General features: G+C 39.0%; 1 protein-coding gene across 1 annotated transcript in view; it reads left to right on the forward strand.

The window, feature by feature from the left end:
• Positions 1-10,836, forward strand: part of MARVELD2 (MARVEL domain containing 2) — a gene marked incomplete at its 5' end in the record, with an annotated part of 22,452 nt that extends 11,616 nt beyond the window's left edge. Inside the window, 4 exons of the mRNA XM_019518188.1 lie at positions 2,857-2,993; positions 4,604-4,775; positions 9,186-9,236; positions 10,277-10,836. Coding sequence (XP_019373733.1) covers positions 2,857-2,993; positions 4,604-4,775; positions 9,186-9,236; positions 10,277-10,393 — 477 coding nt within the window. The remainder of the gene's footprint in view (positions 1-2,856; positions 2,994-4,603; positions 4,776-9,185; positions 9,237-10,276) is intronic.
• Positions 10,837-13,941: the final 3,105 nt, after the last annotated feature.

A 13,941-nucleotide genomic window follows, 5' to 3' on the forward strand; every position in this document is an offset into this window, starting at 1 on the left:
ACTCCAAGATCCCTTTCCGCCTCTGTGCTCACAAGGGGGGAGCTGCCCAGCTTGTATGTATGCTGTGGATTCCTTCTCCCCAGGTGCAGCACCCTGCATTTATCTACATTGAACCCCATCCTGTTACCATCCACCCACTTCTGTAGTCTGTCTAAATCTAATTGCAGCCTGTCTCTCCCTTCAAGCGTGCCTACCTCTCCCCACATCTTGGTGTCATCGGCAGACTTGGACAACATGTTTTTCACCCCCCTTGTCCAAGTCACTGATGAAGATGTTGAACAGTGTAGGCTCCAGGACCAAGCCCTGGGGTATTTCATGACTCTTAAAGTTTCTGATTGACTTGATTACCTGGGAATAGGTTGAGTAGGGACTGGCCAGAAAAAGTAAATTTGCAGTAGTCCATACAGGAGTCGCATTTTGAACAGCTGTAAATAGATGTCGCATTTGATGTTGGCCAAATTATGCTGGGGTTTGACCTTGATCAAAACAGGAGTGGCATAGTCATTTACACACATTGATAGTGTATTTTATTCTGCATACTTTGGCAAGAATTCAAATAGGACAGGAAACTTATGTCTGTTGGGTTGTGGCACAAAATGTTTTCTCCTGGAACAAATGCGTCATCTATTTATGGCCTAGGTTCTATGCTCAAGACTGATGGAAAGCTCCTATTTTGGTCATTGAGGGAAGCAGCAATGAGAGATACTTGCAGGGACAGTTTGGTTGAGATTTTATAGATGCTGCCCTGTGAGTACTCTAGCCAGTGCTTTCTTGACTATGTTAAGTAAAGGAGCTCCCCCAAAAAACTGGTAGCACATCATCCTTTACTGCACCTTTCTTCTAGGTCCCAATGACTTGGCCTTTCTCAGTTTTATCTTTGCCTTCCAGTTGCACCTGTTTTCAGGACCCTTTGTTTACGATCTCTGTCTCAATTTCGTCCAGGTGCTCTCCTGCCTTTTTTTATCTGGGCATGTCAGTATCTGCATTGAGAAAACACTTTAGAGTATTTGTGCGTAGCACCAGCTCTACTGCTTCTCCAAATTTGTTTTAGGCTCAGCACTTCCATTAGTTTACTTTGGTGTTTCCCTTGAGAAGTCTGTTCTCCTCCCCCCTGCCTTTTTTTCTTTTTTGTAGGTGGAAGTGGAAGAACGGGTTAGTTAAAATGCTTAATAAAGGAGGAAGGTAATTCATTGTTTTCAAATCTTGGCCACGTTGTGGAATTTGGATATTGTCTAAGATGACCGGGTTAGGTGTTGCCTATCTTGATATCTGTATGATATATCTGCATATGTAATATGACAAGCATTAGAAGCGCCTCTAAACCCTCTCTGAGGCAACCCAGAACATATTTCAGGTAAACCTTTCAAGCTGAAGCCTGAATTGACCAAAAATGCTGAGGATTGGGATTTGGTGCCAACACTGCCTGGCATCACCACTCAAACCCTTCCTCTGCTTGATAATAAGATCAGGGCAGCTTTGCCATAAACCGCTTTGCATTGTCACTAGCAAAGACAGGAGCTCCAGATCTCTGCACTTGAAGTCAAAAGTACCAAGTGCTGTCTCTGCAGATAAGGCAGAGCCTCTGAATAAATTGTTGAAGAGGTGAGAGAAGCTTAGTTGCTCCCCAGTCTGTCTGTATTGAGTCCCTCTTAGGATTTTCTGTTTTCATGCTCAAAATAGATTGGGGAGCAGTGATTCTGGATATGTATGTGCTCAGTGATCTAACCCAGTTGCCCCTATAGATCTTTGTGGGGCAGCACAAACCCCACAGTGTCAGTTATGAGATATTCAGGGTTCATATGCCTCACTCTATATTAGCAGAAGCCAGGATATTTTAGTTCATCCAGAACAATGTGTATGTCCAAAATATAGTGTTTCTATTGCAGAAAGATGCTAGTACCCTTAGTGTGTCTTGTACTGGGATTTCAGTACAGATGGGATTGATGCTTCCCAGATCACTTAGTACAACACTTCTCATGAAGGTTTTGATCTGTTCCCATACAGCAGTGATTCTCAGTCAGGGTGCCATGTCCTTTCAAAGGTGCTGTGAGTTGCCATGCAATGTTAGCACTGTTGAGTGTAAAAACATGATTAACAAGGCAAACCAGGGATTTCAAATATGAATCCAGCATTAAAAACATCCTGACCTGTTGTGATATTTTTATAATAAAAGAATTGCTCTATTTGTTTTTTTTTGTAGTCAGAAATGAATGAAAACTAAGAGCTGGCATTTCCCAAGGAGTGCCTTGAATCTAACTGAAGATTAAGTTTAAAAAGGTTGAGAACCACTGCCAAAGACCCTGAGGACTTCATACTATGCTAATCCTTCTCAGAAACGGTCATTTTCCCAGTTGCGTACTGCAACACTTAGTCAAGTTTCTTAAATGCTCCAGCAGGACCCTCAGTGTGATCTCTGGCATACCTTATTAGCTCTAGGGAAAGATTGTTGATGACTGAGAGAGATGATGCTGGTTGCTTTGAACTTCCTTTTTTTCTAGCATTCTGTTGCACAATCAAAATTAAAGACTGTCAACATACCTGAGGCAGGTTCCTTTAAATTACTTTCCCCAGACAAGTATTTCCAAATTCCCACAGAAAGTATATCAAGAAGTTAGCCTTGGTACTGAACCAGATGTAAGGTGATGGTTCTGTGAGAAGTGTCACTAACATACTTAGTTTTCAGCTTTTCTTTTCATTTATAGTAATGCTTGTAAGAGAGATGAGATTTGGGAGGAGTTTGGAATGCTGTTTTAATACCTGCAACATTTAACTCTTCCCTAAAATGTGTTTTGTATATGTGCACACGCGTATTGTATATGAGGTAAAATTGACTAACTGTTTACTTTTAAAACTTAGTATGAAAATGATGACAGACCACAAGAAGAAGTCAGTTACAGGCAGTTAAAATCAGTGGAAGTGAAACCTGAGCTACTCAATGGCCACATACCAGCAGGCCACATTCCTAAGCCTATAGTGATGCCAGACTACTTAGCGTAAGTGTCTTTACAATACTCTCCATTAAATTTCTCCACTGAGTTTAGCAGGGTGGGGTGGGATTTCACCCCCCAGTGTCTCATCTAACAATTTCAGCCTTTATATCATACTTCATTCTCTGTGGGTCTCAGACTTCTTACTGAAATGAATGTTAACTACTGGGTCCCTGTCTGTCTTGTATGTAAATGCAGAATAGTTGAAAAAATTAATATTTAAAATGGAAAGTTTGGTTCAGTATTAAATCCAAAGTTAAGCTAATTATCAAGTAAATGGGGAAGGACATAAATACAGAAAAATCAAAAACAAAAGTACAGGAAATTCCACTACTTGCAGCTTGAACCAGCTGGTGACAAATCTGTAACATAGCCCTTCTTTAAAGTGTGTGACTGAACCTGTAATTGGCAAAAATAAAGTTTGAGGTTTGACACTTAATGACTGGATATGGGATCCTGGAGTAGGAAAACTGAGGCACAATCTTTTATTGTTTGTAGGCTCTCTGGAAAGTAATATTCTTTTACTAGTATTTAACTATTTATGACGTTGGGTCAGTTTTCTGCTTGAATTTAAAAGTGACCTGTGGAGTAGATTTGTCTCTCTACTACTTTGACATACTTTTAGATACAAGATTGCTATAATGTCTTAATGCAGATGTCTGAAATAGTAAACAATAAACATAGCACGTGGGAGCAAATATATTACTTTCTTAATATTTCTAAGAAGTTAAAGAAATATTCCTTGCACTGATTGTACCTAGTGCTGCCTCCTTTATCTCTGACTTCTCTGCACGTTCCTGGTTATATTTGTTGTTTTGTAATTTTTTTCTGCTCATTTTACCTATTTTTTGATTTATTGGTCAGTAATTACTAGAGAACCTGGAGAATTGTAATTTTTTTAAAATTCTGATCTTGCTTTTCTCCAAGCAGAGAGATCCAGCAGTAACGTCCTTTGACTTCTTTTCAGGGAAGATTTCTGAAGTTATTTTTTTTCCTTTAACATGAAACTCCCATTCCATTTTTTTTACAAACAGCAGTTTCAAATGTAGTTTCCTTTGCCTCTTAAACAGAAAAAGGACAAATTATATTTCAATCCAGGTAATCCAAAACTATTTTTTTGACTTTCTAAACAGGAAAACAAATATCCTCAGGCACTCAGAGAGAGAGTTCTGATGTTAAAGAAATAATCATGGTTTTTAAATCAACTCTTATATTCACCTTCTTATCATGGTTAAATCTTGTAAAAACGGTATAATGAAAATTCAATTGTTGGTATGATTTTCCTGTAGCATTATATGCATTACAGTGTCCAGTATAGCAAATTAAGCCAGAACTGATAACTTCTGGCCAAGGAAATTTAAGATACGGTTAAAATTCATACAAAATTAATAGCCTCTTCAAACTGATAGAGCAGCAGATAGTTTCACAAGGTACATTTTAGGAAATACTAATTTGTGTAATCAACTCTGCATTTCAAAATCGTATGTATAACATGCTGAACGTTCTGTGTAATATTAACAAAAATTACTTGGGAAATCAAATTCACAATTTTTGGGAAAGTTATCATTCTGGTGCAAGTAATAGATTTTTTTGTTTGGGGTTTTTTTTTTTTATAGGAAATACCCAGCCATTCAGACAGATGAGATGCGAGAGCGCTATAAAGCTGTGTTCAATGATCAGTTTGCTGAGTATAAAGAGCTCTCTGCTGAAGTTCAAGCTGTCTTAAAAAAATTTGATGAACTAGATACATGGATGAGAAAGTTGCCTCATCACTCTGGAAACATGCTTGTAAGTACCTAAATAGAAAGAAAAGAAACTCCAAGTTGTTTATAAAGCAACTCAGAGTTGTGATGTAGAAAACAAAGAACAGAAGAGACTAATGAACCCCACTTCCTTTTATCACTGGTTGCGGAAAAAGCTGTTGGTGGAACCATTTGTCAGTTTTGAAAAATCTTTAGATGCTTTTGGACTAGGACCAGAGTTTCAAACCTGGATATCAGCTCTGTACTTTAATCCATATGTAGCCATAAGAGTAAATGGATGCTTATTAGAAAAAAATCCCCTTTTAAGAAGTGTATATCAAGAATGCCCATTATCATCCCTCCTTTTTGCTATGAAACCATTTGTTCAAACAGTCAGAAATAATCTGAACATGCAGGGAATAAACATAGTACAAAAAGAGCATAAATTAGCATTATATGCAGATGATGTTAGGTTATACTTTACAAAACCAATTAATGCAGTATCTGAACAACAGAAAGAAATAATAAAATATGACAACATTTCAGGATTTTAAATGAACTATGAAAAATCAGAGCTTCTACATTATTGCTATTGGACCAGGCATCCAAAAGGGAGCAAAGATATATAGATATCTGTATATAGACATCTATATATAGATATATGGGTAACTACATTAAAACACTTAGAGGTGAATATTACTTAAAAAAATGGCAGCACTTGTACAGTTTTAATTAAATTCCTTTGATTTAAAGAATCAAATTGGGTCAAAATATGAAATGTCATAGTTAAGTAGATTCACAGCAGTCAAAATGAATATTTCAGCTTTGATTAATTTTCTGTTCCAAACTACTTATAGTACCAACAAATCTCTTAGTTGCATGGCAGGCTATGATAAATAAATGTATTTAGGGAAATAAGGAGCCTAGATTAAAAAATTCCATCCTGCAAAGAGCACAGCAAAAGGGGAGATTGATGGTTCCAAAAATTTGATGTTACTACCAAGCCAGCGAACTTAGAAATTTGGTGTATTGGATAATACCAATCACAATAAGCCAGAGTAAAGATGCAGCAAACATGTTGTCCAGCAGTCAAACAACCTATTACCATGGCTAAAAAAATTTCCAGGCAAAATTCTATATATAATTGCTAGGGGTGCACCGATAAGAGATTTTGGGGGCTGATACCAATAGCCGATATATAAGGAGGCATATCAGCTGATACCAATCTGATTTCCAATACAATATCAGCTGATACCAATCTGATTTCCAATACAGCTGCCTCCAGGTGGTAAGTCTGTTGTGGTGGAAGGGGTGTGGGGGCGCAGATCAATGCCCCTGCAGTGAGGAAAGGAGGCGGTAGGGGCAGGTGCTATCCGTGGGGGGATGGGGGCGCAGAAGGGAGGCACAGCTCATGGGGACAGGACAGCTCCCACCGCTGCTTGCACTCCAGGAGGGCAGGAGGGGTATGCCCCCAAGATCTGTGTGGGGCAGGCTGCAGCCAGCACTGCGCATCTCTTCTTGGTGGCACTGGGAGGGGCTGCAGCCACCCCAGATTTTGCCACTGCTCCACTCCTAGCCCTGCACTGCCAGGTGCAGCCTGGATCTATGTCCTGCTTCCACCCACACGCTGGGAAGAGCAGAGACTGCGTCCAGTGGCGGCACTGGGAGCAGAGCAGCAGCAAAATTTGGGGTGGCTGCAGCCCCTCTCGGTGCCGCTAGTATCTGCTCCGAGCCCAGCCCCTGCTGAGAAGAGCCATGCAGCACCGGCTGCAGCCTGCCCTGCCCCACCTCACACACATGTGGGGGGCATACCCCCTTGACCTCCCAGGGTGCAAGCAGTGGTGGGAGCCACCCCCCACAGGAGCCGTGCCTCCATTCTGCGCCCCCACCCCCTTGGGCAGCGCTTGGCCCCTCCCTCCCTCACCATGGAGGCATTGATCTGCCTCTCCCACACCCCTTCCCTTCCCCCTCCCCTTCTGACTTAACAGCTGGAGGCAGCTCTCCACATTCTCGGCTTTGCTTTGTGCTGCGCTGCAGCTGCACACAGCATGGGTATTTATCAGCCCCATCAGGCCGATACCCGATGCAACAAATTTTCTTTTATCGGTACTAATCTAGTATTGGACCAATGTATCTGTGCACCTCTAATAACTGCCCCTTTATGAAAATAACAATGAAAACCAGGGTCAACACATATAAGAAATTAAGCTCATAGCATCTATAATAATAATAATAATAATAATAATAATGAATTTAATCCTGATAATTTATTAGGAAGCTTTAATATCTGGAAACATTGTTATGGTATGTATTGGATAGTTATTTAAAGAAAATATATTTAGATTTTTTTTTGAAGTATTTGTACTGCAGGTGACATTACAATTTATTTTTTTCTAATACCTGCAAGTAGAATGCTTTTCAATACACTCCTAAAGAAAGGTAAACCTCAGTAGACAGAATTTGAGAAAAATATTGGTCATGCATATGATACATACAAGTCTATTTTCTGTGTTTTATATAAAAGCAATTTTAAATAGCTATATAGTGAAAAAACACAAAGTGGGCTAGTGATATTGGAATAGAAAGTGGTGCTGTAGATTGGGAGACCACCTGGAACAATGGGAGACCACCTCCTCACACATCCATGTGCACAACAATAAAAGAAACCTTTGATATAGGATTTTAAGTTATCTGACCCCACTTAAATGCGTTTATGATATAGGTGCAGGCAAATGATGGAGGGAATGTAATCAGTTGGGAGAATTCCATCACATGTGGTGAATATGTCCCAGAATTAAACTGTTGTGGAATAAAGTTAGAGACGCAGTAATGGAAATAAGAGGATGCCAATTATCAGATAACCCCTTAGTGTTCCTTTTGAACCTTCCTAAGAACTCTGCAACACAAGTGTCACAGGGAATTAATTCCTTGTTTTCTAGTGGCTGAAAGAATTACAGTTGCAAAGCCTGGAAGAGAAGTAACGCTCCTAAAATCACTGACTGTTTTAAAAAAGTTTGGGAAGTTTTAGTAATGGAAAAGGTGTCCTATTGAGTCAGCATTCTGCAGGAGAGAAGGTATAAAGATGCTTACTTTGAAATCTGGCAGAAAGTTTTGGGATTTTCTGAAAAAGAATTATCTTCTGTGTCCAAGCCAGAACATTTGAGAAACATATTTGAATGTTGAACTGCAAGTTCTGTGAGTTAACACTTAAGAATAAATTTAGAATAAATTTAAAAATTAAAAGCAGAGGTGGGTAGAAGATAATGAAATTTGTGTTATGCAGTCTTAGGGAAAAGGATGGGACGAATTGTTGCACAGGGATGAAAGAACACAGGGGCTTGGTAATAGCAGAAACATTGACAAACTGTTGGAGACTGAGGCTAGGGACAGAAATTACCTATAAACTGGTACAAAGTGATCAGACACCTGTTCAGATCTGTAACACAACAGAAGTTCAATGCACATAAGCCTCTTTCAAAATGGCTGAAACCAGTGTAAGGTAAGCACTGATGAATGTAGTATCAGACTTAACTGATTTTAAGTTCAGTTGTTTTATTGAGCTTATGTTCCAGATCCCCTCCAAATTAAATTTAACTCAGTCTCACAGCAGCCCAGGATGCTTTGCACCTTCCCCACAAGCCCCCTCCCCACCGCCCTTGGACACGGTGAGTGGGCTGGCCCAAGCTGTCTGCTCCAGCAGAGAAGGGAGTTGTGCTCTAGTGCTTCCTGGCCTGAACCATTGCAGGCCTGTGGCTGCATTTCTGGAATCAAAAGTGAATGTCTGTTCACTTGCATATCAGTTCAATTTATGGAGTTTAGAGTAACTTGCAAAGAGTCAGCCTTGGGCTTTTTAATCGTCTGTACTTAGCCTGGGGGAGGAAAGGAAGGGAACACACAACTTCTGTGGACATTGAATTGGTTTGTGGTAGTACTGTTGATAAGTTAATATCTGTCTTTATCTATATTTTGGGGTTTGGGTATGTTTTGAATATTAAATCTCTTATGAGCTATATTAATTAATAATAAGGTTTAAAAAGAAGTCCAGGGACAGTGTTAGCCAATTGGAAACTGTTTCTGTGTGGAGAAATATCTTACAATAAGATGACCAGGCATGCATGATGGACTTAATGTTCCCCCAAAATTGTCTTTGTATTTAAGTCATCAGTTCTGTAAAACTTAATCATGAATAACTTCCACTCATTTTACTATTCCATCATTTCTTACCAAACTTGAAAACAATTCAAATAAATTACTAAATTTTAGTTTTTAATAACATTTTATTGTGACATGCTCGACAATTCAACAAATTACAGTTTATGGTTAAAACAAAAACTAACAGTAATTTTAACCATATCAAATTACTTCTAACCTATGACAGAAGCATGAACAGAAGAATACTAAGCAAACGTGAGTCTTATCAACTCTTAACCTCCCCCCATCCTTTTTTTTTTAATAGGAACAGGAAAGGATTTCAAAAGTTCTACAGGAGTATAATAGAAAAAAGAATGTGAGTATGATCAGCTTTACATCTTAATGCTAGCTTGCAGTACTAATCGAAGGTTAGTTGAGAGGATACAAGTCAAAAGTAAGCACAACCTGTTGGCTAGAGGTATGCCCAGCCTTCTTGCATATCCACAACTGTTAGAGAGATATGTATTTGTCATTTAAAACTCTGGATATTAAAACAAGTGGGTAAAATTAGTACTCAACCTATCCCAATCTTCAATGATGGTCACTTCTTCCAATAAGATTAGATCTGTAAATCAGCCTTGAAAGGAAATAGTTGAATTTCTTAAAATAAAATATGTATCAGTTTGTCAGTAGGTCCCATCTATGAGCATTTGCCTTCAGAGGGTGCCCAACATCATTCAGTTAATTCTTGGAGCCAGTACATTTCTATTTACCTGTATAAGAAAAAAACAAGAGTTTTGTCAGTGGCAGAACTACCTGGGGCACATTCTCAAATTTTCTTTTGACTCAGAAAATATTTGGTGGAGGAGCAGAATATATAGCATTCTTGCATTGCTGGAATCTTTTACTTGATAACAGTTATGGTAGGCCAGTTTTGAATGAGGATAATTGTTTGTATCCCATTAAAATCTTGGGTATAACGAATCTCTTTATTCATAAATTTCTTTTTTATTTGGTTCATAGTGAACATTTTAGTGCTTTTTTTCACTGTTTTTCATTTGAGTTTGTACATAGTTTTTATTCTTATTATCAAGTAAACTATACCAAAACACATGTGCACACAGAGAGAGTCTGAACAGGATTGCTGAACATAACATATTCAAATAATATTAAAACTACTTTTTTTATTAAATGGTTAACATGTATGCTGAAATCACATAGTCTCACTTAAGGCCACAAAGGGAAGAAGAATGGGGATAAGAAATTATGCCCGAGGAAAAATATGTTCTTTGAGGGCAAGGATCCGTATATGATTGCAGTTGACTGAGGGCTGCAAATACTAATGAATGATTGTTCTTAAAGAAAACTGAATGGTACATTGTATAAATTATAGAATTGCTTACATATTTCTTACAGGATCCTTCCTTTCTGGAGAAAAAAGAACGCTGTGAATACCTAAAGAATAAACTTTCTCACATAAAACAACGAATTCAGGACTATGATAAAGTTATGAACTGGAGTGTGCAAACTTAGAATTATCAGAACTTTATGTAGAAGATATTTACTATTTTTAACTAGAAATTATAATTTTAAAATATTTATTTACTGTAAATTTCCAACTGTGAAACCAATTACTTTCTGAATCAATGCTTTATATGTAACCTGTTTAAATTATGTGTGTTTGACAGGCTTTGCACAAAACAGGCAAAATTTAAATGCAATTTAATCAAGTTATAGGACTTTTTTTTTCAGGGCACCTATATTAATCTGATGCTTTTATTAATAGCAGATTGAGGCCAAAGTCTGTTCCATTTCTTTCATTCATATGTGAAATAATGTATTCATTTTCTTTTCTCTTGGCTCTGTTTTTTAAAATGTGTACATCACCCAGCATTCAATCATATGGCTAATAAGCAGGGATCCTTATTTTCCGCTTTTAAAAAGTTGCAAATTATTTTATAAAGCCCCCCAAATCTGTGATTAAAACGAAAGCCCCTCCCCACCTCACTCCACCCCCAGCCCTGCTGATGTCCCTCACTCCTACCCCCCAGCCCTGTTGGTGCCTCTTGTGCCCCTCATGCCCCTCCGCCACAGGCTGAGGCTCAGGCTCCTGCTCTGCTGCCCTCCTGCAGGGCCTCTGCAGCTCAGTGGGTGCAACCCAACACTGCAGGGAACAGCAGAGCTGCTCAGAAAAGCTGCTTGCCACTGCAAGCTCTGCACTGCCCTGGTGACATGTCCCCTCTGCGCACGGCAGCAGTGAGGGGCACAACCCCACACCTCTGTCCCTGCTGCTGCCCTTGTGCAGCATGTACCCAGGAGTGTGCATAGCAACAGGGAGCCAGCCCCCCCACTGCCTCCCCCCCTTGACGAGCTGCCCAGAGCCCCGGGCCCCAAACCCCATGCACCATCTGGCTGGGCAGCAGTCCCAGCCTTGCTGAACTCCCTCCCCATGGGGGCCTTAATCCCCACCACCACTTACGTGCTGAAGCTGCTCTCCAGGCTGCCTAGCTGCCATGTGCATATACATACACATGGTAACCCATGTCTGACCGCCCCCCTCCCGCTCCGTCCCAGCCCCTTGCGGGCTGGAACTCTGCCAGCTTGCAGAGAGCTCATTGCAAAACTGCAAAATCCACAGGTTTCTCTGCTAAAATGAGAAATCTGCATTTTACTCCTGTAAGGGGGGAAATTTGCGTTTTACTCCATTTTTCCATGGGACTTGGAAAACCCAGATCCCTGATAATAAGCATATGCACATGCACTAGGAGCTCAGGATAATGACTTGGCTCATTGCCCATATGGTATAAGATGGGCTCTTCTTATTGGATTTATTCAGCAGAGCATTTAAGAATATTGAGTATTTTCACTGATTTCAGTAAGACTATAATTGCAGTGCGTCAGAGCAGACTTGATTAATTGAGGCTGCTGGAGCATGGTAATTACCATACTCCAGTGCCTCCTGCATCTTGTGCATCATCAGCATTCCCATGCTTAAAAATAGTGGTGGGGGTACTTGAACTAAAGTTTACTGAATAAGCTTAAGTTCAAGAGCCGCCCAGCACCATTTTTAAGCACAGAGATGCTGATACACAAGATGCTGCAACGCTTTAATTAGAGCAGTTCTCAGACCCGCTGTAATTAAAGCGCGGCCACTCCCCCATCCCCAAAACGCATGTAAAAGTGCCCTTACTGTCTTTAAGTGATCTGTTAAATCAGATTCATTAAGATTTTTCAGTTCTGATTGAATTTGTTGACTTAAGGATCACTTCTGTCTTGTAGGGTGAGCCATAACATTCTCAAAAGTCAGCGAGTGGCAGTACCTAGCAGAAGGGTGAAAAATTCAGTTCCAGCCTCCTTTTTTTTCTCTCTCACCTTGCTGCCTAAACCTGATTATTTAACTAGGTCTTATATTTTTTCAGTCCTTTATCATGCAGACCTTCAAGAAATGAGAGTTATGTCTTTATAATGATTGAAGAACAGGGTCCTATATTAGCAACCACAGCATAGCATGATTCTAACCTCCCCTTTGCAGAGGTGAGGTAACTAATTCATACATACCCATTACTATACTGTGTGAATTAAGAGGTTAAACTCATGTCAAGACTGCTAATATTACTACAGGACTAGCCCTTGGGGTGATGTTAGTAGAAATGCATGTATTAAACTAAGAAAGGAAACACCTGTACTTTCACAGAGGAAAAGAACTCTCTTGTTGGAGTGAACTGAACAGTTGCTGGGCCAGTTAATGGTAAACTGATTCAGGTGATGATTACAGAATAAAATTTATTTCTCAGTTCAAAAGAAAATCAGAAGCATGCAGAGTGAAAAATGGAGACATCTGATATAAGTCCTAGTAGAATATTTTGTCAGTGAATAACAGCAAAATCCTCTTTAGAGAATTCAAGACCAGATTGTATTGTACCTATTGAGTGTCTCAGTCCATTTACACACTGCCCACATACTTCAAAAACAGTTCATGTAAAAGATGAGTGGGCCTCCCTCCTTCTCAGTGCTTTTTTGTGACTCAATCCTAAAGGCATACTACAAAATAAATACATTCATGGATTTTCAGGGACTTAACAGGGTGAAAGGGTACCTAAAGCCCCTTGGATACTCATTAAATGGAATAGAGTCTGGCCCTTATTTGTATATTAAAGCATATGGTGAATAAGGATTGAATTTGTAAAACTTTCTTTTATAACCATTGTAAATGTTTTAATAAGTTAGTAAATCATGTCATTTTCTTGATCTTTGTATGACTTTTCATATCTTTGTATGAGCTTTTTTTACTAAATAAATGCACTAAAATAGTATTATGCTTTCTTCTCCTATAACCTGTTTGCTGTGAAATTTTCTAAAACAAGCATGTTGCTGGACACTTTATTCTGAGACGCGTTATTTAGATTTCCAAAATCAGAACATAACCACAGTGCACATGGTCTTATTTATCATAGCATTTACTTGGAAGCAAGAGCTGTTATTAGGATTGCATCCAGGATTTTGTTAAAGATTTCTTCCTTCCCTCTCCTGCCCCCTTCTTCAACTGAATTTTTTTTTAGGCTTGGTTACAACTTAAAGCACAGAAATAATGAACACCGTCTCAAGCCGAAAATAAGTAATACAACTTTGTAGCTTTCCAAATCTTTAAGAAAAGATCTATTCCAGACTCCTAAAGCTTATACCACTGTTCTTCAGCACTAGCGTCTAATTGAAGTTGGTTTAAGTTACAAACTTCTCACCTCAATGCCCTTTGAAAGAAAATGGGGAAAACTTAAAAAGAAGAACATTCTGTCAATATACATAATATCAAGTTGATGGGTACTCAGGATATGAAATATAAAAGTTTGACATCTTTGCACATTGCTACTATGGTCCCATTGCTCATCCCACTATAAATGTACCATGTTTAAAGCCAAGAAAAAAGAAATGCAACATGCATGTTGTGTGAGCAGCAACTTATAGTCATGTTCTTCTATAGGAAATTTAAACTTGAAAACTTGTATTTGATATCTGAAATGTATGTTTGCATGTATGTATATACATACTTCAGATATTAATACAAATATATATATATATATATA

The sequence above is a fragment of the Gavialis gangeticus genome, unplaced genomic scaffold (genome assembly GCF_001723915.1).
Source record: "Gavialis gangeticus isolate Ggan-Ray unplaced genomic scaffold, GavGan_comp1, whole genome shotgun sequence".
NCBI lineage: Eukaryota > Metazoa > Chordata > Crocodylia > Gavialidae > Gavialis > Gavialis gangeticus.